The sequence below is a fragment of the Anopheles coustani genome, chromosome X (assembly GCF_943734705.1).
Source record: "Anopheles coustani chromosome X, idAnoCousDA_361_x.2, whole genome shotgun sequence".
Classification (NCBI taxonomy): Eukaryota; Metazoa; Arthropoda; class Insecta; order Diptera; family Culicidae; genus Anopheles; species Anopheles coustani.
The window spans coordinates 7,914,586-7,937,414 of NC_071290.1; the positions used below are offsets into that span (position 1 = coordinate 7,914,586).

General features: G+C 46.6%; 6 protein-coding genes across 8 annotated transcripts; 4 read left to right on the forward strand and 2 right to left on the reverse strand.

The window, feature by feature from the left end:
• Positions 1-193: 193 nt before the first annotated feature.
• On the reverse strand, positions 194-5,889 carry LOC131269713 (uncharacterized). Its single transcript, XM_058272207.1, has 4 exons — positions 3,867-5,889; positions 3,553-3,796; positions 2,838-3,405; positions 194-2,299 (listed from the first exon to the last, which is right to left on the reverse strand). The coding sequence occupies exons 1-4, from the start codon at positions 4,436-4,438 to the stop codon at positions 570-572; spliced, it is 3,114 nt and encodes a 1,037-aa protein (XP_058128190.1). The 5' UTR covers positions 4,439-5,889; the 3' UTR covers positions 194-569.
• Positions 5,890-6,521: 632 nt separating this feature from the next.
• On the forward strand, positions 6,522-8,137 carry LOC131268706 (dual specificity mitogen-activated protein kinase kinase 6). Its single transcript, XM_058270963.1, has 2 exons — positions 6,522-7,328; positions 7,419-8,137. Exons 1-2 carry the CDS (start codon positions 6,674-6,676, stop codon positions 7,889-7,891), a joined length of 1,128 nt encoding a protein of 375 aa, XP_058126946.1. The 5' UTR covers positions 6,522-6,673; the 3' UTR covers positions 7,892-8,137.
• A 568-nt stretch (positions 8,138-8,705) lies between these two features.
• Positions 8,706-13,546, forward strand: LOC131269566 (UNC93-like protein MFSD11). Its single transcript, XM_058271999.1, has 6 exons — positions 8,706-9,076; positions 10,502-10,671; positions 11,642-11,818; positions 11,910-12,178; positions 12,251-12,687; positions 12,861-13,546. Exons 1-6 carry the CDS (start codon positions 8,987-8,989, stop codon positions 13,023-13,025), a joined length of 1,308 nt encoding a protein of 435 aa, XP_058127982.1. The 5' UTR covers positions 8,706-8,986; the 3' UTR covers positions 13,026-13,546.
• LOC131269564 (run domain Beclin-1-interacting and cysteine-rich domain-containing protein-like) lies at positions 12,813-17,162 on the reverse strand. Of its 3 annotated transcripts, none has more exons than XM_058271994.1 (8): positions 16,122-17,162; positions 15,886-16,053; positions 15,516-15,713; positions 15,289-15,442; positions 15,009-15,201; positions 13,360-13,462; positions 13,082-13,183; positions 12,813-12,978 (listed from the first exon to the last, which is right to left on the reverse strand). In XM_058271994.1, the coding sequence occupies exons 1-6, from the start codon at positions 17,102-17,104 to the stop codon at positions 13,386-13,388; spliced, it is 1,773 nt and encodes a 590-aa protein (XP_058127977.1). In that variant the 5' UTR covers positions 17,105-17,162; the 3' UTR covers positions 12,813-12,978; positions 13,082-13,183; positions 13,360-13,385. The 3 variants fall into 3 exon arrangements, with proteins under 3 accessions (XP_058127977.1, XP_058127979.1, XP_058127978.1); XM_058271996.1 differs by having other exon boundaries at positions 14,866-15,201; XM_058271995.1 differs by lacking the exons at positions 12,813-12,978; positions 13,082-13,183; positions 13,360-13,462 and having other exon boundaries at positions 14,600-15,201.
• Positions 17,163-17,748: 586 nt separating this feature from the next.
• Positions 17,749-20,392, forward strand: LOC131269568 (transmembrane protein 120 homolog). The gene is made up of 7 exons (XM_058272002.1): positions 17,749-17,954; positions 18,029-18,147; positions 18,742-19,017; positions 19,103-19,178; positions 19,252-19,617; positions 19,710-19,859; positions 19,937-20,392. Exons 1-7 carry the CDS (start codon positions 17,880-17,882, stop codon positions 20,000-20,002), a joined length of 1,128 nt encoding a protein of 375 aa, XP_058127985.1. The 5' UTR covers positions 17,749-17,879; the 3' UTR covers positions 20,003-20,392.
• Positions 20,393-20,696: 304 nt separating this feature from the next.
• Positions 20,697-22,805, forward strand: LOC131269565 (cytochrome P450 315a1, mitochondrial). The gene is made up of 8 exons (XM_058271998.1): positions 20,697-20,873; positions 20,957-21,163; positions 21,233-21,417; positions 21,495-21,704; positions 21,772-21,905; positions 21,998-22,213; positions 22,281-22,493; positions 22,575-22,805. The coding sequence occupies exons 1-8, from the start codon at positions 20,710-20,712 to the stop codon at positions 22,692-22,694; spliced, it is 1,449 nt and encodes a 482-aa protein (XP_058127981.1). The 5' UTR covers positions 20,697-20,709; the 3' UTR covers positions 22,695-22,805.
• The last annotated feature ends 24 nt before the right edge of the window (positions 22,806-22,829 follow it).

The window sequence follows — 22,829 nt, forward strand, 5'->3', positions numbered from 1 at the left end:
GAACATGTTCCCCAGTGTAATAGTATAAATAATTTAGCTTTGTTCGATAATCTACTATTACAGAGCATTCACAGATCGATTTCAAAATAATAGATACTCTGGGACGTATACTAGGGTTAACCTGATCAACACTGAGCCGGTGCAGCTCGAATCGAGCCAGATGCAGGAATGATTTGCACGACACGCGGTGGTTATAGTTGGTGAGTATTTTTGTATTTGTATAACAGGTATATGTAAATAAGTATAGCATCGGATTAGTTTTCATTTCACTGACATTACCGCTAAAAAATAGTATTATGCACTATTACTAAAATTGCAAAACGAGCGCGCACATTTCCTTCTGTCGGGAAAATAACGAGTTCCTATACTTTTTCCTTCTTGAAAACGTTTCAGAAGCTTGGAACGAAAACACTTACAATATGTATTTGTATATGGTTCTGTGTATAGAAAAAACAAAATTTATATTTATATATATCTCACAAGTATCCTACGGCAGTGGAATGGAATGGTTGTTTGTTGAATGGACGGAAGATGAAGAGTCTTAAAAACGTGCAAAAAATGCTATCACATCAGGACGCTTCGGCCAGGGCCCCTTTGTGCATCCTCGCCGCGGGTTGCGGCCGGGTGGCCACCATCGGGTTTTGCTGGTCGTCCTCGTACACCAGTGGAATGAAACGAGTGTAGTGCTGGCGGCCGCTGCCCACCAAACTTTCTGCCGAGCGCACGAGCGGTCGAAACGTTGGTAGCGCAATCCGGATCTCGGTGCTGCTGCTCGGTGGCGGCTCGGTGCTCGGTGACGTACCTGCTTCGCTCGTCAAAGCAGCCAAGCTTCCGGTGCTTTTACGTGCTACCGCCACAGGAGAAAGGAGTTCCAGGACGGACGTTGTTGTGGTACTCGTGACGGAGGTGGCGGTGGTGGTAGTGGTGGTGCTCGTGGGTCCATCTACGAGCTCGCTGGTCAGCGTGGACGAGTCGGAGAACGGAGTGACGGTGACGTTGCTGTTGAAAAGAGCGTCCCAAGTGCGGCGTGCGTACCGTTCGGCGCGCTCGAAAAATGAAACCAACCTGGAGGGAAACAGCTGCACGGTTTGTGTACCTCCGCCGGCCGGGCCCGTCGTTGCCGGAGCTGTGCCATCGAGCGGCAGATTCACTGCAGCGTCACGTGCCTGCGACAGCTGGCCATTCATCAGTGGAGACTGGGCGGCCAATTGATCCTCTGGGCGTAGGGAAGATTCTGAGAAGGAGCGCTTTTCGTTTATGTGCGGTTGCTGCTGCTGCTGTAGGTGCGAACGGTCAGCGTGCGGTTGCCGTGGAATGCTGATAGCAACCGGCGTCCAGGAGAAGTGATCATGGCGCCCCGGTTGAACCAACTCATCGATGGAGCTTTTGCCACTGCCGCTAACAACACTGCCCTCCGATATCTCCTGCGGTTCCACCTTCTTGCCCACTGGTATCGGAGGTCTCCTCGCTTCCGGCTCGATTCTCCTACAGTCGCCCACCTCATCGTCGTCGTCGTCGTCATCAGCCCCGTCGGCGCCTCGTTTGTCACGAGCGTCCTTGGGGGTTAACTGAACTTGGGCCAGCTCGATGCGTATCGGAACGTCCGCCTGGAGCGTGAGCGTATCACAGGAGCCGTACGTCTTCTGGTCGTCCGCCGTCAGCAGAATCGGCCCAATGCGCCACAGCTGCTTGCCAACGCTCGAGCGTTGCCACCAGCCACCCCGGTACGGCCGGTAGGTGATGGTGAGGGCACGCGGTCGATGCCCAAGCGCCGGATGTGGCACCAGGATCGTCGTCAGCCACTGGCCCGCATGAAACTCCCGATCTTCGCGTGCCTCGTCCAAGTGGAACGTTTCGTTGAAGGTGATCAACGCAGCACTCGATCGCTCGTCTCCCGAGGCCACGCCGTCGCCAATCCCGTTGCCCGTGTCGCCCCCCTCGAGCGTCAGCTCAAACCGGCCGACGGTGCGCAGCGGCAACTCGTCCGGCGCGTTACGCAACCGCAACCGGAACTGGTTCGCACAGTACGGTTCCTCATCGCGCGTGCGCAGGTACAGCTGCCCGTATCCACCCACCTCCCGGCTGGTGGCGTAATAGCCCATATGGCCGCAGGCGGACGCACTCGTCCCATTGCGGCGCCCTCCGGGTCCGCACTCGAAGCACTCTCCAGTCGCGAATTTGTCGTAGCTTTCGCACGGGAACGCCGGGAAGTGACAGCGCGGGGCGACCGAGTCTATAAAGAATTTGTACGCCCGCCGGTGGTTGCAGAGCGAGCGTCCTTCGACTGTTGTCGGTGGTGCTGGAAGAAAGCGATACAAATAAAGATAGCTCTGTTGATGATCTTTTGGGAAACACGCTGGTGTGGGTATAAGAAAGGGGATCTTCTCAAATTTAATATCTGTTTCCAATCCAACCTTGCTCTATCCGACCAATGATGACACTGATTGGGCGATTTGTATCAATTATCTTCGATTGTTGAAATAATAGGTGAACTTTTTTGTGAGATTCTTAGCAATCCTATGTCAATTCTTTAGCTTGAAGATTTCATAACATTCATTACTAACCATTTGACCACAACCGTAAATACTCATCAAAGGGATTTTAGTCACTTGTAAACCGATGCGGAACCATTTCCTTCCACCGATACTTCCATCTCAGGCCATTAATTTTGCATTACAAAATACTTTTAATAGGTAGATATAATTTCCTAAAATAAGTAAGTTCGACCCTCAGATAGGTTAACAAAAAAATCGCTTTAGGATGTTAGAATGCAGTTGAATGGATTCCTGGAACAGATTTAGTATCCAACGAGCACAAGGGAAGTTTTGAACACCTACCCCAGATAATATCGGTTACGGCACCGACGAACAGGTTGGTGCACCCGTGCTGGACGCGGCCTCCATTGGGATAGTAGTCGACGGTACCCATCGGCTGCCAGGAGCCGAGCCCGCCGAGGATAAGGTTTTCGCCGTTCGAATGAATCACGTCCACATACCGAGCGTCACTGGCATCCAGGCGAACCTCGGGCGGCTGTGCCTCGAACAGTGGACCGGCTGGATCGAGGCCGGTGATGCGCCACAAACCAGCGGATTTCACTGGTGCCTGGTTGGGTTGCGAGTCGTTCACACCGTCATCGTCGACGTCGTCGTCGTTCGCTGCTTCATGATCTTCCGGTCGTACGGTAGCACCGGTGGAAAACTCGGCCCCTGCAAACCCAGCCACGTGCGAACCCAGGCTAAAGCCGATCAGGTGGACGCGCGACAGCCGCAGGTCGTTGTGCGTGCGTAGCAGTCGCAACAAGAGCGCTAATTGACGCCCGACCAGGCGCGTGTTGGCGGCGGCGCGCACGTAATTGGGCAGCTTCGCCCCGTTTTCCCAGTCGACACAGATAACGGTGCAGTTTTCCTGTGAAAGTACCAGAAAGAAAAATTATCGCTAACCATCTTCGCTATGTCGTAATCGGGGTTTAGGTTTACTAAACTGTTTTGCAACGAGGAAGTGACAACGAACGCACGGCATGGCCCACGACATGTGCCCTTTTCTATCACTTACCACGGCCATTAGGGCAGTTCTCATTTCGTAGATCCACACCAACCCGCAGTTTGCGCCGAAACCGTGGACGATAACGCGTACCGTACGATCGCTAAGGTCGCCAAACGTTTTCAGCAGCGACGAGGACATGCCACCCGACATGGGAATGGACACGGTGTCGTTGGTTCCGTTGCTCCAGTACGCTGCTCCAAAGCCGGCGACCACTAACTCCTCGTAGGAAAATTCTATCAGCGGTTTTTCACTCCTACAAAAGATCGGAGAATGAAGTGTTACATGGATCGCTTATTCGTGTACCGTAGAGACGCAAAGCATACCTGTGCGTCGTGGTGTATACCAAAAAGCGGGTATTCACTTCCGCCGGCGAGGACGGTAGCATTTCTGGCAGATGGTCCGTCTCGTGGAAGCAACCCAGCGGGCCGTAGCAGACGACCGACGCCTCCACATCGTCCACATCATCCGGATCAGTCCCGGGTTCGTGTGGTGCCGTGCCATTTTTACCCTCACTTTTCCCGGACACCGCCGGTGCGGGATCCTTGCCGTAGATATCGTTGTGCTCGGCGCGCTTTTTTCTTCGCCGATGGGTCCTCAACTGGTCACTCAACTTCTCCTGCTGGTCCCCGTCGGGCTGCGTGCGACCGTGCTTGCGCAAACTTTCGCGCCAATCGGCGATGGATGTTTTCACCGCCAGAATTTGCTCGCGCTCCCGGGCCAGCTCGAGCTCGTCGCGTATTTGTGCAGCCGAAACGACCGGTCGCAGCATTTTGTTCAACGGCCTGAATGGGCCAAGGACGCTTTCCTGCGTTAACGTCGCCTCCAGGCTCCACACAATGCTAAGCAATACCACAGCGCAAAGCACCGTCATCCTTAGTACAATCGCTAGTACCATTCTTTTTCGATAGCGAATCAGAATCCACCTATCGCAATCGAGCCTCCACAATAATCCGTGTAGTTTTATCTTAAGTCTATTTGCTGATGGACATTTGGTAATAAAGATAAAATGGTAGCGAAATGCACCTGCCCTTGCAGAAAAGCGTGTTGTAATGGACTGCGAAATTCAATTGCAACTAACTCGTACTATACTTTTGAAACGGCTGCCTTAAGTAAGTGAAATGCAAATCAGGAGAAGCTTGAAGATTCTTGTTGGTTCTGATGCTAGAATATCTCTGTACTGTACAATATTTTTAACATTTTTTTTATCGTTATAAAATCAACCAATACGGGTCTTGCAATATAAAGATGAATATATTCGGCTGTTGCTTTTTTCCTAATCTATTGTTACATTCGCTTGAGCTGCCTGTTTAATTGGAATGCTGTTCGTAGATAGATCTACTATCGAGGTTGGCAATGTTGTCTTGTGTACTTTGTAAATTTCAGGTCATGTTGAACTAATTCGTCATGGTTTGTATCACTTCAACAAGCAACAGATTGTAATACTGTGGGTAACAGAAGTTCATGAACAATTGTCTAACCTATATAAAATAGCTTAAATTCTATAACGCAACAGCTTTCTGCCTAACGCAAAGTAGCCAACAGCAATAACAACATCACAGCAGTTTCAAAACTCGTCCAGATTCAATAGACCACGTTGAGATTGCACCGTACGATCAGATTTCTCGATGTTTTTGTTTCTCTGCAGCTCTCTGCCAACAAGCCAACCCTATTGTGTTACCGTTATAATATCAATTTAGCCAACACGGGCGCCGACGACCAACGCACCGAGGACTTCCAAATAACAGGACGGAACAATCGATCGAGTGTTGCAGCAATCGATCATACTGGACACACCAAATACCGAAGGACATTCACACTGCAACGTTCCGCCACCCCCGGGGTGAAAGATGGGTTTTCAGTTTAGCGCTTACGAGAGAGCTTTCACTTAACACAACGATTTGATTGAAGTGGCATGACCATACTAAATCAGTCGGTTTGAAGTAACAACACAACGGTATATTCCACACCGCACGGTTCCCACTCTTTCTCTTTCTGCTCTCTCCACCGACGACTCTTAAACGGTTACACACCTGTGGTTGTATATCCGGGCCTACCTATGCACAGCAATATGCTGTGGTAAATAAGAGACGGCATCTGAGGATAGGAGCGAACGGCGAACCTTTTGCGCGAGCTCGTGTGAAACCTCCGGATGGGCAGCTCCACGAATTCTCTACATCGTAGTGTAACTTCCCGTCACGATTCAAACGTGTTCAAATTTTAGACTGAAAACTTCGGTTCAAATAGTAAACCGCCTGTACCAAATAGACATTATGTAAAATTGGAACTCCAGCACGCAGCAAAATCTGGGAAGGCCACACAACGACGGCTTGTGGTCTCTTCCATTATTGGTGGGTCAGCCAATGAAAGCACAGCCGTGGGGCAACAAGTGGGGAAACAACCATTGTAGCGGCCCTGGATGTATATAGCCAAGGGTTCGGGAGTGCACCGAGAATCACAGTTGCATCAGCCAGGGTTCGCCAATTTCCTTTCGTAGCGTTGCACCGATGGAGACCCTTGCAACTATAGTACCCACGTCGATCATGACGAAGCATCCCACGTAATAGAAAATAACAGGTTGTAAAACAAACAAAGTTTCCCGTTTGGTTTTTCATTTAGGCCGTTTTCTCAACGGAATATCCGCGCTGGTTTGTGTGTAGGATTGAACAACCCTGGCGAAAGGCGAAAGGATTGTTTTTATAGCAATGTGACATACGCAGGTTTCAAAATAAATAGGAATTATAGCAAGACAACGAAATGAAAATGTGTAGAAAAAATCAACTGAGATATGGGCTAAATGATAGCCGGATTATCTTTGTCATACGTGTAGGATGCTTTCGTTCGACAGCTTCCTCGTGTTTCGCTTTTATTGTTGAAAAAAAGGTTGGTGGCTTTTTTAATTTCGATTGGGGCCACTATAAACCCTATACAGTCACATATATGCTACTGGCCACCCGTTGTCGTGTGCTGCAGTTGCTATATAGCGATCACTTCGCTAGCACCCGCATCTCTTGACAGTGACAGATCAGCGGAGACCTTCGCTTGCTGTGATGACAGTTTGGAGACTGTCGCAATTTCATCAATAAAGCTCGAAAGGTTTTGGCTGCCTGCATACAGGTTCCCTAGATGCAATATGAACGCCCGGAAAGGAAAGCCGAATTTAAAAGTGAAGCTGGAGCCGTCGAGTTCCGGAAGTGGAAGCAGTGTACCGGATAGTGCCGAGAACGCGACCCCCCGGAACCTGGACAAACGAGCAACACTGACCGTGGGCGAGCGATCATTTCTCGTCGAAGCAGATCACCTTCGGAAGCTGGCTGACTTGGGTCGCGGAGCATATGGCATTGTGGAGAAAATGTTGCACCAACCGTCGGGCACGGTAATGGCGGTGAAGCGTATTACGGTCACGAGCGGCATGGGAGCGGCGGGCGGTGCCGGTGGTGGCATACAGTCGCAGGAGCAAAAGCGATTACTGATGGACTTGGACGTGTCGATGCGAGCCAGCGATTGTCGGCATACGGTTCAGTTCTACGGCGCATTGTTTCGCGAGGGCGATGTCTGGATCTGCATGGAGGTGATGGACACGAGCATTGATAAATTCTACCCCGTAGTGTATAAGCGGCAGGGGCGTACCATTCCGGAGCACATCCTCGCCAGCATTGCGCGGGCTATCGTGCGTGCCCTGCACTACTTGCACATGAAGCTGAGCGTCATCCATCGGGATGTGAAACCATCGAACGTACTGATGAACCGCCGCGGGGAAGTTAAAATGTGCGATTTCGGAATTTCCGGTAAGCAACAGCGCGCTCTCTTGTCTTTTTGTGTGCGAGGGAGTTTACTAAGGTCTAGGATTGTTTTTTAAATGTTTCTTCCTCTTGCAGGGTACCTGGTGGACTCGGTTGCCAAAACGATTGATGCCGGCTGCAAACCGTACATGGCACCGGAGCGGATCGATCCGACGCGCAGCAAAGCGCAAGGCTATGATATTAAGTCGGACGTGTGGTCGCTCGGCATCACGATGGTCGAGATAGCAACCGGGAAATTCCCGTACGCCACCTGGCGGACGCCCTTCGAGCAGCTGAAGCAGGTCGTCACGGACGAGCCGCCGAGGCTGCCGCAGCGAGCCGCGCCGGGCTCGGACGAGTTTAGCGCCGAGTTTCATGCCTTCATCAACAGCTGCCTGCAAAAGGACTACCAGCAACGTGCCAACTATGAGCAGCTTCTTGCGATGGACTTCATGAAGCGCCCCGACGATGGCGACGAAATAAGTGATATGGCGCAGTACGTATGCGCGATACTGGACGAGCGAGATGGACCGCTCGGGGACGGTGGAAGCAGTAGTAACGGCGAGTAATGTAAATAACAACTTTTTCAGGATACAAATAAACATAGGGAAGTGTAAAAACCAATTGCATGCTAAAATAAGGAACTGATTTGTTCTATTTTGTTTGTTTCGAGACATGAAAAGCCCTATTTCGAAGAGGAAAGCTGTAGGAAGAAATCAATGTCAACACGTATTTGCAGACGATTCTGCAAGGTTTCAATGCTACATATATTATAACGCGTTCAGTTGTTACAAATAATCAAGAGAATTGTAAGATTATGCATTACTTTAATGTGTTTTTGTCATATTGGAAACATCCGTTCGAGTCAGTTTTATTTATTTCATTTATCATGATCGTACACCGATCAACAGTATTCCCCCCACCCGCCTGCTGGAAGGAGAAAGTAATCTTTGATGCTCGAATTTACATTTACGTTAATTTCAGCCTCCCCCTAGCGTAATATTGCCCGTTGTAGCATATATACCATAGCACTTCGATAGAAGCTAGAACTTGCCGCTTCTTGTGATAAAATGCCAGTGCTTGTATTCTGTTTCCCCCTCGTTCAAATATGATAAGCCGAAATCCATACTCCCGTCTCCTGTTCTAGTGTGATTGGCATAATTTGAAACCGAAAATGGAATGCCACCGCATCCGCGACGCTATTGTTGGACTAGGTTTCTGGTGTGAGTGTGTGCAAATAGAGAAACCTGTGGAATCGAGCTCGAGAGCGTGCTTTCAGCTGCAAATAGCTCCATCCCATCGGCTCCATGATACAAGCTTGCCTTGCCCCGCCTATGTAATGCCTATCGCTGTTGAACAATCACGCTAAGGGGATGATGATCGTGGTGATGGTGGTAGTGGTGGTGCTACCCCAAGAGGTAGCAGCCACAATTGTGCGATGAAAGTGAACCGTGGCCTGGCGGGCCTTTCTCGTCGCGTTCACTTTCAATCGACTCGCTAACGGCGAGGATCACGGACGTGGCTAACTGCTTGCAATCAACCAACAACTGGACTGTCCGCGGCTGTGCTGTTCCGTGACCGTGCGTGTGTGTGTGTGTGAGAGATAAAACAATTGTTGTTTTGGAAAGTGCAACCGCAACCGATCGGCGATCGCGCGTGTCACAATGGTGGAGAAGAACTTCGTGAACGTTTTTATCCTGGGCGGCGGGTTTATGCTGATCTTTACCTCCTTTCAAACGCTGGGCAATATTGAGGTAGGTTGGAAGAATGAGAAATCATATGAAAACTTCACTGGTAGCTTTTAAATGCTCCGGTGATTTAAATGCGTACAACATGTAAACAAGCTAATGTCAGATGACAGGATGTACGAGGGTAATCTCGGCACTTGATATGATTATCATATGGTTAACAACTTCCTATGTTCAATTTTGTACCAAAAGTACCTTAACACCTTTGCTTAACATGGATTGAATACAAAATTACGAAACAATGGTTTCACTATTACACAACGTTAAAGTATTGTAAATTCAAGTCACAATCGATTATTTGACCACTTCTCTTATCTGCCCTTGGACCTACTTAAAATTCCTTGTCGGAGTCAACCAACCTAATCTGCGTATAATGGAGCGTTAATACGATGACCGATTATAGTGCCATCCATAAAACTATCGAATTCAGGCTGTACCTAGTCGACGATAAGCGCCGCCTGTGTCATAACGGCCGCGGGTAGATGATAACACGTTCTCGATTGCATTTGAAGCATCCTGCATCAAATGATGTTGTTGTGATGTTTTCTGAACGGTACTCAGCAGAATAAAAAGCCAGAAGGATACAAGCAGGATCAACGTGTACTTTTATCCGATGGTTCATCGATCATTTCAATTCGGGTTGGTCGTACGGGGTTCGATAAATTGGTAACGGAATCTGAATCCCCTTCACGAGACGCAATTAAATGGCAGCCAACAGGTTTTCGAGAAAAGGAACTCTGAAATAAAATTATGCGCAGAAAAATGTTTAAACCCACGTACCAAGGATAACCGGGTTGCCGGCGACACGCCAAGGCGTGCCTCGTTCCGCTTTATCCCTCACTAGCGAGCCAATTTTGATACACGTGGAATCTTTGATGCGTTTCAAAATATAATTTAAAAACTAATTTAGCAATTTAAAACAAGGTAGCTGTTGCCCCCCATCGCTCGGTTTTATTTATTGGACTTTTTCAGCGATACGCTAAGAAACATTTTGATGAACTTCTTTTTTTTATTCTTGCCAATAAACCATGCGGGATATGTCACTGGTCGACCGGTTTCAACGTGGCTCGGGTTCTCGCCCACACTCCGAGGCCACCCCGTTGCTGAAACAAGACTCGATATCGATCAACAGTTTTTAACTGGCGTAATTTTAGGTCATGGTTGAGCAGATCGACACCAAGTCGCGTCGGCGGCGAATGATAGGATTAAGGCTCATCAATATGCAAAAAGATACCTCTTAAGTCGGTTAAATGTTGTTTGTTGGTTCAAGTCCAACTTCGTTTGCGCGCGGGGGATGGACTACCTTCACCAAGGCCAAAGTCGCTTCGTTTCGTCTCGCTGACTCGAGTGGTCTTTCTTGGGCGCGTTTGTGTTTGGCTTGATGTAATTGCCATGAAAAATATCCTGACCATTCCCGTTCCGCTCTGACAGCAAACCATCATCGACAGCATCAAGAAGGATCTACCCTCCTTCACCGGCGACGGATATACCAGCTTGGCCATTATCTATGCTGCCCTCTCTTTATCAAACTGGGTCACGCCGTCGGTGCTGTCCGCCATCGGGCCGCGCCTGGCGATGACCATCGGAGCTATCACCTACTGGTAAGTACGGTGCACACTGCTGCGTGTGCTTGAACCGATCCCATACCGACAATCAATCTCTTCCAATCGACAATCAAAACGCGAGGACACCAAGACGAATTCCAAACAAGTGCAACCAATATTCTAAAGCTTTCGAAATCTCGCGTCAATATTTACATCCTAGAAGCATCTAACGGACGATGGACTCTGTGACGCATGCAGTCGTTAGTCTTATTTTTCTCAAATATTATCAATAAATATCAAAATTATCTACAGTATCAAAAAATACAGCAAGAGTAATGGTTTACCGTTTCTTGAATAATGATCCTTTCAATTATAGTCAAAAGTCTTGACTCCTACAGATACACAGAGAGGAGCTTCTGAAGTTAATAAAAAACAATATAACTAGACAGAGGAATCGTGTAAGTTTTCCCGACTTATCATTTGTTACATAAACCTGCACTGTTTTTAATCTGATGTACAAATTGAGCCAGTATAATGGTGACATGATGATCATGATGGTTCTGAATAACTCTAATACAAAAAATGTAACAACAAAATATGATGGTGGCAAAATATTGTTATTTTTTTCACACAAGTGGCGATGCAACTGGTGGATACAGTGTATGCCACAAAAAGTCGTATTTAAAAGCCAGTGTAGAAATATTATATTTGTTTTAGTTTTCAAGCAGAAAATAGATAACTTAGAGGTTGATCACCAATTTGAAGACTCGATTTTGTAAACATAGCTGTAATCAATGTTAGTATTGATCAAAGAGGAAAAGACTATGTTTATGCATTAATATTTTCAGCGGGAAGCCACTGATGCTAGTAGCATGAGAAAACCTTTCAACGTAAATGATCGCCCACGTGTTTGATATTTAATGTGAAAAATAATATCGAAGGAGAACAATTTCTATAATAAGCAAACGGCCGCTAGCTAAATATTATTCCAAACGCCACGTGACTTTCATTCCTTCTCCTTGCGTAGCCTGTTCATGGCCAGCTTCTTCCTGCCGCACGTGGCACTGCTGTATGGATGTAGCATTGTACTCGGAGCCGGCGCTGCCCTCATTTGGACCGGCCAGGGCATGTACTTGTCCCAGTGCAGTAACTCCCAGACGATATCACGCAATTCGGGCGTGTTCTGGGCGATGCTCCAGCTGAGGTAAGCGCTTCAAGAACGAGACGGCCGGTTTTATTTGCTTGCCACCCCCAAGGAAACTAACCGCCCAAGGCACACACACACACACAACCAGCATGTTTTTTGGAAATCTGCTGGTGTTCTTTACGTTTCAGGGCAAAACGCACATCGACGAGCAAACACGGAACGTCGTATTTTCGGCGCTGATTGCCGTCGGGATCATCGGTCTGGTGATGCTCGCCTGCCTGCGTCATCCAGCAACGGATCGTGATGCCCCGGTTGAGGTAACTTCACCGGTACGCCCCAAGGAAGCGTTCCTCAACGCCGTTCGGTTGTTCCGAACGAAGCGCATGCTGTTGCTGTGCATCACTTTCGTGTACACCGGTACGTACAGCAACAGGAGATACCTCCCTCATGCGACTGCTCCATAATAGCGTTTCGCGGATATTCTTTCAGGGCTCTCGCTGTCATTCTTTAGCGGTGTGTACGGATCCAGCATCGGTTTCACAAACGCAATCGGCACCTCGGCGAAGCAGTTCGTCGGCCTGAACGGCGTTTTCATCGGCGTGGGCGAAGTGTTGGGTGGGGTGGCGTTCGGCCTGCTTGGCACAAAATTAACCGGGCGTTGTGGCCGCGATCCGGTCGTGATCGTCGGTGGCGTACTGCACCTCGCGTCCTACTTCCTGATTTACCTCAATCTCCCCAATGCGGCCCCGTTCGGCAATACGGATGCCGTCTCGTACATCCAACCGCCGAGTGCGGTCGCGGCCATGGCCTGCTCGTTCCTTCTCGGTCTCGGCGACGCTTGCTTCAACACCCAGTGCTACTCGATGCTCGGTGGCGTCTTCAAGAACGAGCCCGCAGAGGCGTTTTCGATATTCAAATTTACCCAGGTGCGTTACAGCTTCTTTCCTGGTGCCGGTTGGAAACTCGTACGGCAAATGGCAAATGTCATCGATTTCCAATCCTCCGAAACCCTTCGAGACCATGATATTGTTTCGTTCGTTTTATTCGTCATTTCAACTGCACCAACTGATCACTGCTTCACTTTTCCCCTTCCCATCAGTCCGTGGCCGCTGCCGCCAGTTTTGTCTACTCGTCGTACTGTGGCCTGCACGCTCAGCTGATCATACTTGTCGTACTCGGCATCCTCGGAACCATCTCCTTCTGTCTGGTCGAGTTCGCTGTCAAGAAAGAGCGGCCCGCGTTGGAGCGAGAGTATGAGAAATAGTTAGTTCCGGATGCTTGCCCTAAAAATAAAAACCAATGGGCACCGCTTCCTCTTACCCTGCTCACGCCGGTTGAAGTCCGCGACAGGAAAGTGCTGAATTTGCTTCCCGAACCGTCCATTAGCGGCAACGATGCCTCCAAAATACACGGGACTGTCTTCTAGGATAGAATACCAATGAAGGAGACAAAACAAGCTTTATATTTACGTACATAAATGTTTTAAATCGATTGAACAAATTATTTTACTTTACAACATTGTTATATTGTCCTGTGTTATCAAACTGATTTTAAATTGGCATATCCTAGAGCAGAATTCGATTAAGATAGGTACTCACCTGCCGCAAGCGGGATACGTGCAGCCTCAGAATGAGCCAAAAGGGCAAAAAGGGTCACCACCAGTACTACGAAGACGATGATGATGTTGCGCGCTGCGAACGGCTACCGGTGAGGAGTTGTTTAAATAAAAATAAATAAAATTATATATATATTGTAAGAAACACAAATAAATAAAGCAGCATCATCCACTGCCTCGTTCCATCGACAGGATAACAATGCATACGAATTGACTAACGGTAGGGAGGGGGTAGCGAACAATATATTCGTTAGTGTCTGCCACCCCTCTCCAGGGGGTCACATGTATCCGGTTGACCTTACCGGTTGTGAGAAGCCTGTGTAAAGCTAGATGACTAATCGTTGGGCCACACTGTATCCGCACGGACGAAGAAAGAAACCAGTTGAAAGCGAACGTTGAATCACGCGCCTTACCGTTTCCATAGAGCGCGACATGATTCATGCGAGTGTAATGCACACGGAAGGGGGCGGTACCGACTAGCTGTTAGCGTTTACGGTTCTAGACGAACAAAACGTATCTACATTTGTTTCATACACACAATATTTGCTAATAAAACAAAATTCTTATATCTATTGATGTAGGAATTGCTATCTCAAGCAATCCATAGAAGCCAAACACGGATACACTTAACAAGTTCGGAAAATTGCTGGGAACTGAAGCCACAACGGATTTAAACGATCATGCTTTTCTGCATCCGGTTTTCGCTAGCACGAATTCCGACAAAATTCGCAACAAACTAGTACACTATTTCATGCACCTTCTATTATATAGAGATAAAGGAGTCCACGTGCGCTCGTGGAAGCACATTTACACCTGCTACAATGCTCACCATTCGTTCGTGCGTGCGCTCGGGGTGCATTTTTCGACCAAATTTTTGCACGTTGAAATAGAAACGACGACTAGCGCACGGTGGGTGTGCGGAAGGGCAGGTGAGTATGAGTACGCGAAAAAACTAAATCAAATCTGACGATGCCACAGCATCGGCTTCTGCAACGGTTCGTGAACGTGTGAGGTACATGTTAAAAGGCCAATCCGTGCATACCTCAAGGTGTGCTGATCGTCGATGCTCGTGTCAAAACTTCTTACCCTCCTCAAACCACCGCGAAGGTCATCATGTTACTGCCGCAACACACATTTTTTTTCCAAACGTGATCTCCACGATCTCCCACCGGGTCGGCAGCCTCGTACGCCCGTTAGGCATTGGGTCATATGCATATGTTTGCGTTGAAACTACTATGTGTAAATATATTTCTTGCTTGTAAATATTGTTCCTGCATATCATTTGTCATTTTGTTTCCGACGGAGTCATGGGTCCAATCGAACTACGCTGATCTTATGCTCGCTGCAAAATCAGACACAGACCATCATCTGCTGCTGTCCGTGTTTGTGTTTGCTTTCATTTATCTCGACCTAAGATTTGCACCGTTCCCTAACTGTAAATTGGATTAACAAACTGCTAATTTGAATTATTTCTGCCAACAAAACCTACCAAAACGCGCCCTGCACGGGTACACTGTGATTGGTGGTAAATTCGATTCTAAAATTCTGTCGCGCGCACTTTGATTGCACATTAATTGGAGGTATTTTCGTGGCAATAATATTTGCTGTTTCAAGAGCTATTTCATGCTGTACCGGTGGTGGCTCGCTGGTGCATTCGGTAGCATTTATTGCAGGTTTTATCCCGGCGCCAACATTCGGCATGGTAGCACGTGCCGCACTGTTCGCATTTGAAGACCTTCGGCTGCCAGGGGAACAGTACGTGCTTCCCGTGCACCACCTTCTGCCCGATGCACTTCTCACACACGAAACCACGTGCCCGGCAAAGCTGCAACATGAAGTATATATTTATATATTAATCACGATTCACCCTTTTCCCTTACACATCGCGCTTAGCATGCAAACGAATACGAACCTCACAGCTAAGGATGTGCTTTTCGCAGCGCGCTACAATCGATTCGAGTATTCGCGCGAGTGTTCCGTTTTTCACGGCCAGAAAATCGGCCATCGACCACATGTCGAAATCGGAAGTGAAGTATTCAGGCACCTCTTGCAAAACGCTGCGTAGGCTTAACGGGGAAGAAATAGTTTCGTTAAGAGACGTCAGTCGGAAAACAGGGAGAGTTTGGCACCTTTACTCACCTTTCCGAGTGCCGGCAGTTCATGATGAAATCTTTGACGTATTTCATATTCACCCGGGCCTGACGTACGTTTCGCAGCATTTTCACGTTGCCATACAGCTCCGGGAAGAGATGGTTTACACGGTACAGCGGCGTGCTCCAGATGTCGCCAAGCACGCGGTAGGCGAACACGCTCACGGGCAGAGCGGCAAAGTCCCAGCTGAAAAGGAAGCAAAACAATTTAATGAGAGCTGAAGTCATATGAAAATAGTATTCCTCAATGATAAACAAAATGTGTTTATATTTAGCTACTCAACCCTTACGAAAATGTATGATGAATATACTTTGAAGAATACGTTTCCTAAATGGGTCCAGAAATTTTTCTATCTTACCGATGAATCACTCGGGCTGGGATGATGGCCATTTGATTCTTGTGGCACCCGGAACAGTTAAATTTGCCAGTGTAGTGGCAGTATCGGTAGCGACTCATGTACGTTTTGTTGACCTTAATGCCACACCCTTCGCATCGATTTCCTTGCTTTTTCATGTGCTCGCGACGTCTGTATTGAAGATGAGTTAATTTAATTGCTTGAAACTCTGCTGCCACTAAAACTTCAACTTCACTTACTCCAATGGCTGCGGCTTATAGGTGAAGATGACTTGCGCCCGAGGGGGAGCCCATTCCTGTGTGCCTCGGATCAGCGTACTCGTGTCGTACACCGGATGCACGTCGTCCGGATCGATCACCGCACCGCTGGGCATGGGCAGAATTTTTTGTGGCGCATCCTGCTCGGACACGAGCCAAAGAAAATCGCCCGCGGACGGAAGCTGCTTGTCCTGAAACTTATTGAGCAAGCTGATAGCAATCTCCTCTGCCGAATACGTTTTCAGGTCGCAGGTCGTTTCCTTCGCTTCGATCGCTTCGCAGCTTTCGTCCGAATTAGTGCTCGGATCGCGAAAGGAAACTGCTGACGTAGGACTGGGTTCGTTCGCCGAGTCCCAGTCCAGATTGCTGAGAAGTTGGCTTGACGAACGGCTTAGACAGCTCTTCCATTTCAACAACTCGAATGTCGATATCAATGCTTCCGCTAGCTTGAAGTGAGCGTTCTCCTTGTCCAGATCATTGTTGTTGCGCGTAAAGTAGACCGCCTTCAGTATGGGAATGCAACCCTGCTCCGGATGTATACGCTCGAGCGGAGAGTCTGGCCAGTAGCGGCACTGGCCCTCGAAGGGATCCAGCTCGGCGCAGTGCTTTCGGAGCCTGCGCCCCTTCTGTGGCACGAAGTCGTCCAGGAAGCTGATTGAGCCTCGCACTTTGATCGATGAAGGGGTGGCTTGGTACTCGCCGTACTCTACCACCGGGGACATCGTGGGGCACGTTGGAGGAGTTGATGATGACGTTGGTGGATTGTTGCAGTCATGATAGTTGAACTGCGGGATGTGGTAGCTGCTACCATAGCGATGTATCACAAAGGCCACTTCTGACTCATGGTCCACTAAATCGGGGGCACTGTTGGAGTTTTGTCTTGAGAATGCAGTGCGCGTAACGGTTAGGCATTCGGCGCTGCTGCACCTTTTCCCTAGCCGTCCCCTGCATTCGTAGCTCTGCATGCTGATAATACTTTTCCCTGCCACAGGCTTACCTTACTGGTATGCGATACTCATGGTATGCGATTAGAAAGGCCGTAATCTATCAATTGCCAGGGACCAGCACTAGGAACAACTATTATGTTTATGTTCCGCCGCCCCGAAAGTTGTTTGTCAACATGAGTACGGGAGACTTGTATATAAACCGTGAACATAAAGGCCAAACTGTCAAATTGCAGTGCAAGTTCCAATTTATATCTGCGATTTAATTCATGTGTTAATAACATAAAATTACAACCAATGTAACATGCTAAAATCACTGACGGTCTGCTCTAAATCAACCAAAAGAGATGCTATAACTTTAAGGTTTATTTGAAAATTAAAATCTAAAAAGCTAGGATGGACTAGGAAGTTAAGAGTTAAGAAAAAATATCAGACGCACGCAAAAGCGACGGTCGAGCTCAAATCTCATAGAAAAAGCCGCTTTGAGCCAAATACTGTTGTATTTATTCATAACTTGTACTTATCTATTGCCGTGCGCACCACAGCCAGCACTTATAAACGCGTCAGCAATCGGAAGACGTTCTATAAGACCCCCAACGTCAAGGGTTAAATGTTTGTAGCAACCTACGCTCTATGAGCATTGTAATTCCTTCTGTCATCGTGAGCGCAACGCATAATTTTTGTCTGAGGTTTATTTGTGTACTCTTGTGATACGTGTTTTACAGACGCAGGATAACAAGTGGTTCGCTGGTTTATCTTTCCAGCCGACAATCGATCCCAATACCATCGATCTAGGATGTCTCTATCGGCGGATATTGGTGAGCTCGATAAAGAATGGAGCGAACTTTCGGACGAATACCGGAGCCTGGAGGTAAAGGATAGGGCTGCTCGCGAATCATTTCCTGCTCTATATGCCTCACTTCAATCGATACTTTTTATTTGCAGTCGGCTAATCAATCCTACCTTGATCTGCACGAGCAGCTGGAGGCAATGCAGGAGAAATGCACAAAACAAATCCAACACCAGCGGTATCGCATGCAGCAAATTTCCAAAAACCTCAAACCGTAAGTGCTTAGACTAAAAAAAAGTTCAACCACTGCACCTTCTGAGCGTGCCCCTTCAAATTGGTCGCAATGGTATGCACAAAACAACAGGTGGGCGATAAGATAAACTTTGGACTCTAATCAAGGTGGAATTTGTTCCTTGTTCACCGCGTACGTGTATCGATGAAATTGTTTCTGCTTATCGCCGTTCTGCATTATTGAGTTGGATTGCAAAATGCGATGGAAAAGATTTTCGACACGATAGGCTTTACATCCCACCATTATCTTTGATCCCAGCCTATGACCTCGTCTAATCAAGCCGAATAGTAATTAGCCGCTAAACGCTTCTGCTGAAACGGACGGTTGTTTAATTATGTTTTATAAAAAAAGGCCATCGAACCGGTTTGCATTACTAGCACTAGCAGCCAACCGAATAGAATCAATTTTAATGTGGCTGGTTCGACCGTTTCTGTAGACATGAGAAAATCATACGCATACACAAAAACACACACATGGCTTGTTCTTCAGAAGTACACAAATAGTTTTACAATTTTACTTATCGCTAAGCTTGATTATTGAGAAAAAAAAATTAATAAAAGTTTTCTTTTATTGAAGGTATTTGCGAAAGGAAGCTTTGACGCCCGAGGAAAAGGAAAAGGCAGCACTGTTGGAGAAAAACATTATGAAACGAAGGGCGCAAATTCACGAGATCGAGCAAGGACTTCCTCAACAAAACAGTCGTTATTTGAAAATTATTCTAGGTGACGTGAACGTGTCGATACTGAACCGTAATGATAAGGTCCGGTACAAGGATGAGTACGAAAAATTCAAGTTAATACTAAACGTGATCGGATTACTCCTTTCGTTTTTGAACATACTATTTAATTTGCGGTAAGTTGGACTGAAGGCTAATTCAAAGCGAAGTGGTGATTTATATTATATTGCAATTCACCTTTTTTATTGCTATCTTTCACAGGGCTTTGGAGCTAGTCTTTCTTTTTCTACTTGTTTGGTACTATTGTACCCTTACGATAAGAGAATCTATTTTGAAGGTTTGTTGATTTTAGCTTTGATAAACTGACAACTATTGTAGGTGATTCAAATGCTAATTCTCTGTGTTTGTAGGTAAACGGTTCACGGATAAAAGGCTGGTGGCGCCTACATCACTTCATTTCAACCGTATGCGCCGGAGTGCTCCTCGTTTGGCCCCAGGGCGAGCCGTGGCAGTTGTTCCGCAGTCAATTTATGTTTTTCAACGTATACATCAGCTTGGTGCAATACATGCAATTCCGCTATCAAAAAGGCGTGCTATATCGCTTGAAGGCGCTGGGAGAGCGCCACAACATGGATATAACGATCGAAGGTTTTCATTCGTGGATGTGGCGTGGCCTCAGTTTTCTCATTCCATTCTTGTTTGCCGGGTACCTGTTCCAGTGCTACAATGCCTGGACTCTCTATCAACTGACCAAACACCCAGATGCTACCTGGCAGGTACAGTTCGGAGCTCCAGTCCACCTTTACAACTACATCGTCCTTTTCGCGATCGACTCAGCAATTCGATTTTTTGACTCTTTTCTTGGCAGATACCCGTTTTAAGCATTTTGTTCCTGATCTTATTCGTTGGCAACACAACCACCACGTTGCTCGTCATTCCGCAGAAACTAAGCGAACATACAGAGAACAGATATCGTCTGATGAATTTAATTGCCTCCAAAAAACAAACTAATGCAAGGGTGAGTTATTTGTGAACCATTCAACTAATCAATCTAAACTAAACTTGTTTTCAAATATTTTTGTTTTCTATCTGCAGCCACAGGCGACTTCAACCAATTCACCTAATGCAAGCGGAACTGTTGATTCAGACAAATCTAAGTAAATTCACATAGTACCAAACCACAACTTATGGGTTGTGGTTTGAAGCATTTTCATTTGGAACAGAAGCCCTAAACTATCCAGTCGCCGAAAACCGATTACATATTGTTCGATGTTTATTTTTTTATATTCCTAAATTATCCAGTAACCGATTATATAGTTTTCCATGGTTAGTTTTGATAGTTTCACGCTTCAACTATGTATTTTCCTTTTGGGTTTAATATTTCTAAATTATATTGTCACCGATGTCGAAATTCTATGAATATAATTTGTTAAGTTACCACACGATCTACTACCCAAAAACTGTAACACGTTGCTGTAGAAGTGTAATGAGCAGCAGCACCAGCATGTAAATCCACAAATAAAATTGTATGTCGAATGGGACATGTTATCGCAGCGGAGTGTTACTGGTACTTAATATTTTCCTTATATAATGAAAACACGTTGAGTCAATTGAGTATCACAAATCAATATATTATTGTCTTGCGGGGTAGCCTTGCTATAAAGTTTGTCAATTATCTGACTGCACAATCATGATTTGGTAAAACTGCGGCAACGTTTGTTTTTAAATATATTTTAGGAACTTCGCGCACGACACAAGTCACACGAACATTTAGCTGTCAGTCGCGCCCACGACACGAACACGAACGGATCTCTGTGCGATCAAAATAGTTAACAAACAAACTGCTTCACTGCACGCTGCTACGTTCAATGTTTCCTAAGCGAAAAATCATCCCCAAATTGCTCCAATTAACCTATCAACAGTCAACAAATATTTCTACAAACAATGTGCCGTTCCTTAAAATACCAGGCCCGAGAAGAATTCCCCTGATCGGCATGCTCAACGAAGTCATGCACCTCGGAAAACCAGCTGAGTAAGAACACTATCTCGCGATGGACAAACAATCGCGTCCACCCTAAGCCGTGCAGATAAACATAAAAATTCCACTTGCGCTAGGTTGCATTTGCGCATCTCCAAGTATCACGATACGTACGGGGACATTTTCCGGTTGCAGATCGGACAACAGCATACCGTTTTCGTGCGTGATCCGGGTTTTATGCGAAAAACGTTCCAACTAGAGGGCCCATTTCCAAGACATCCGCTGCCCGAGTCATGGACATACTTTAACAAGAAGTTTAACTTTCAGCGCGGCCTGTTTTTCATGTAAGTATTTCCTCTTTATATCTCGTTCTTAGTTTTCTTTCAAATGCAAGATTTATCTGGCCATTTTAGGGACGGACAAGAGTGGGTACAGGCTAGGCAAATTTTCAACAAGCCATTGCTGAAAGACTTCACCTGGATGGAACCGTCGATCCAGGCTGTATGCGAATCGAAAGTGAACGAAATTAAGAGTACCTGTGATAAAGACGCTGCATTTGAAAATATTGAATCGTTCCTTTATCGATGGTCTGTAGAAGGTAAGAAAACTGGCTAGAAAAAGGCAGAAAAGTATGTATTTATTAAATCAATTCGTCTTTGTTTTGTCCCCGTACAGTGGTTTTAAGCGTGATGCTGGGTAAATCTTTCCAAATGTGCCAAACGTCGGTCGTGTTTCAGGAGTTGATTCAACAGTTCTCCCATGTGGTGTATGAAATCTTCCAGCACACTTCGGAGCTGATGAATATTCCTCCGGCGATAGCGGACAAACTGAACGTACAAGCTTGGCAACAGTTTGAAAAAGTGGTGCCTGAAACTATTCGTTTGGGTAGGTTAGCACAAGAACCATATATACCATCGAGGAACCTTTGTGTTATAAATGCATCCCATTTCAGCAACTGAAATAATTGAATTTGGTATTCAGTACAAAAACACAAATAGCGGCCTGCTAGATATAATGTCAGAGAAGTTAGAGAAATCCTTGATGATGCGAATATTTATCGACTTTATTGTTGCTGCTGGAGACACGGTAAATATAATCTGCGAATAGAAAATCAATCAAAATGCCAGCAAGGATGTGACCATAGCAAATATAACTATTGTTGTTCATTTGCCAAACAGACTGCTTTTGCCACCGTGTGGGCGCTTCATCTGCTGGCGAGCAATCGTGACGTCCAACAGCAAGTTAGACGGGACGTGCAGGATTCAAATAGTTTGGAGTGTACTGCTATCAAAGGGGTTGTTCGCGAAACACTTCGCCTCTTCCCGGTTGCTCCATTCATTGGACGATTTATTGAAAATGATGCCGTGTTCGGCGAGTACAATGTGCCGAAAGATGTAAGTACTGCTCTGTCAGGTAAATATGATTGCTGTGTTACCTTTTGCTTTCTTGAATCTTTTGCAGACTCTTGTGTTACTGTCGCTGTACAGCTCAGGAAGGGATGGACGGTTTTTCAGCGACCCAGAACGATTCAACCCGTATCGTTGGGATCGTACTAACGCTCAAAACTCGCCCAACAGTACCACGGCTTCCGCTTCGTTACCATTCGCTATCGGCGCACGGTCATGCATTGGGCAGAAAATAGCACAGCTACAAATGCACTACCTCCTGTCGATGGTAAGTCCTAAAATAATAGACCAAATGTGAGTGGTGCATTTACATATGATACACGGTTTTCTTTCCATTCTTTTAACATAGATACTCAAGAAATTTGATTTGCTGATTCCCGAACAGCACCAGCACCAGCAAATTAAGCCCATATTGAAGATGATTACGGTACCAAATATGTCTGTCAAAGTTGCATTTAATTCTATCTAGGCCCTTGGCTGCTAGCTGCTAAGCAACACAGATTTAATCTTGTTCAACTCAGTAACGCAACACGTTACATCGAAAAAACGTCTTCCAACTGATTTTATTATAATTTAGCCATCAGCTGCTGATCGCACTCATTTT

What these genes read in the sequence shown, in the direction of transcription:
- LOC131269713 (XM_058272207.1), bottom strand. Translation starts at nt 4,438, where the DNA reads ATGGTACTAGCGATTGTACTAAGGATGACGGTGCTTTGCGCTGTGGTA. An exon ending in GAACTGCCCTAATGGCCGTG is followed by an intron (nt 3,406 to 3,552) that starts GTAAGTGATAGA and finishes GTACTTTCACAG; the next exon opens with GAAAACTGCACCGTTATCTG. An exon ending in CGTAACCGATATTATCTGGG is followed by an intron (nt 2,300 to 2,837) that starts GTAGGTGTTCAA and finishes GCTTTCTTCCAG; the next exon opens with CACCACCGACAACAGTCGAA.
- LOC131268706 (XM_058270963.1), top strand. Translation starts at nt 6,674, where the DNA reads ATGAACGCCCGGAAAGGAAAGCCGAATTTAAAAGTGAAGCTGGAGCCG. An exon ending in GTGCGATTTCGGAATTTCCG is followed by an intron (nt 7,329 to 7,418) that starts GTAAGCAACAGC and finishes TTCCTCTTGCAG; the next exon opens with GGTACCTGGTGGACTCGGTT.
- LOC131269566 (XM_058271999.1), top strand. Translation starts at nt 8,987, where the DNA reads ATGGTGGAGAAGAACTTCGTGAACGTTTTTATCCTGGGCGGCGGGTTT. An exon ending in AAACGCTGGGCAATATTGAG is followed by an intron (nt 9,077 to 10,501) that starts GTAGGTTGGAAG and finishes CCGCTCTGACAG; the next exon opens with CAAACCATCATCGACAGCAT. An exon ending in TGGGCGATGCTCCAGCTGAG is followed by an intron (nt 11,819 to 11,909) that starts GTAAGCGCTTCA and finishes ACACACAACCAG; the next exon opens with CATGTTTTTTGGAAATCTGC.
- LOC131269564 (XM_058271994.1), bottom strand. Translation starts at nt 17,104, where the DNA reads ATGCAGAGCTACGAATGCAGGGGACGGCTAGGGAAAAGGTGCAGCAGC. An exon ending in AGCACATCCTTAGCTGTGAG is followed by an intron (nt 15,202 to 15,288) that starts GTTCGTATTCGT and finishes TTCATGTTGCAG; the next exon opens with CTTTGCCGGGCACGTGGTTT. An exon ending in GCACCAGCGAGCCACCACCG is followed by an intron (nt 13,463 to 15,008) that starts GTACAGCATGAA and finishes CCTCACCGGTAG; the next exon opens with CCGTTCGCAGCGCGCAACAT.
- LOC131269568 (XM_058272002.1), top strand. Translation starts at nt 17,880, where the DNA reads ATGTCTCTATCGGCGGATATTGGTGAGCTCGATAAAGAATGGAGCGAA. An exon ending in TAAGAGAATCTATTTTGAAG is followed by an intron (nt 19,179 to 19,251) that starts GTTTGTTGATTT and finishes CTGTGTTTGTAG; the next exon opens with GTAAACGGTTCACGGATAAA. An exon ending in AAAAACAAACTAATGCAAGG is followed by an intron (nt 19,860 to 19,936) that starts GTGAGTTATTTG and finishes TTCTATCTGCAG; the next exon opens with CCACAGGCGACTTCAACCAA.
- LOC131269565 (XM_058271998.1), top strand. Translation starts at nt 20,710, where the DNA reads ATGTTTCCTAAGCGAAAAATCATCCCCAAATTGCTCCAATTAACCTAT. An exon ending in CAGCGCGGCCTGTTTTTCAT is followed by an intron (nt 21,164 to 21,232) that starts GTAAGTATTTCC and finishes TGGCCATTTTAG; the next exon opens with GGACGGACAAGAGTGGGTAC. An exon ending in TTATCGATGGTCTGTAGAAG is followed by an intron (nt 21,418 to 21,494) that starts GTAAGAAAACTG and finishes GTCCCCGTACAG; the next exon opens with TGGTTTTAAGCGTGATGCTG.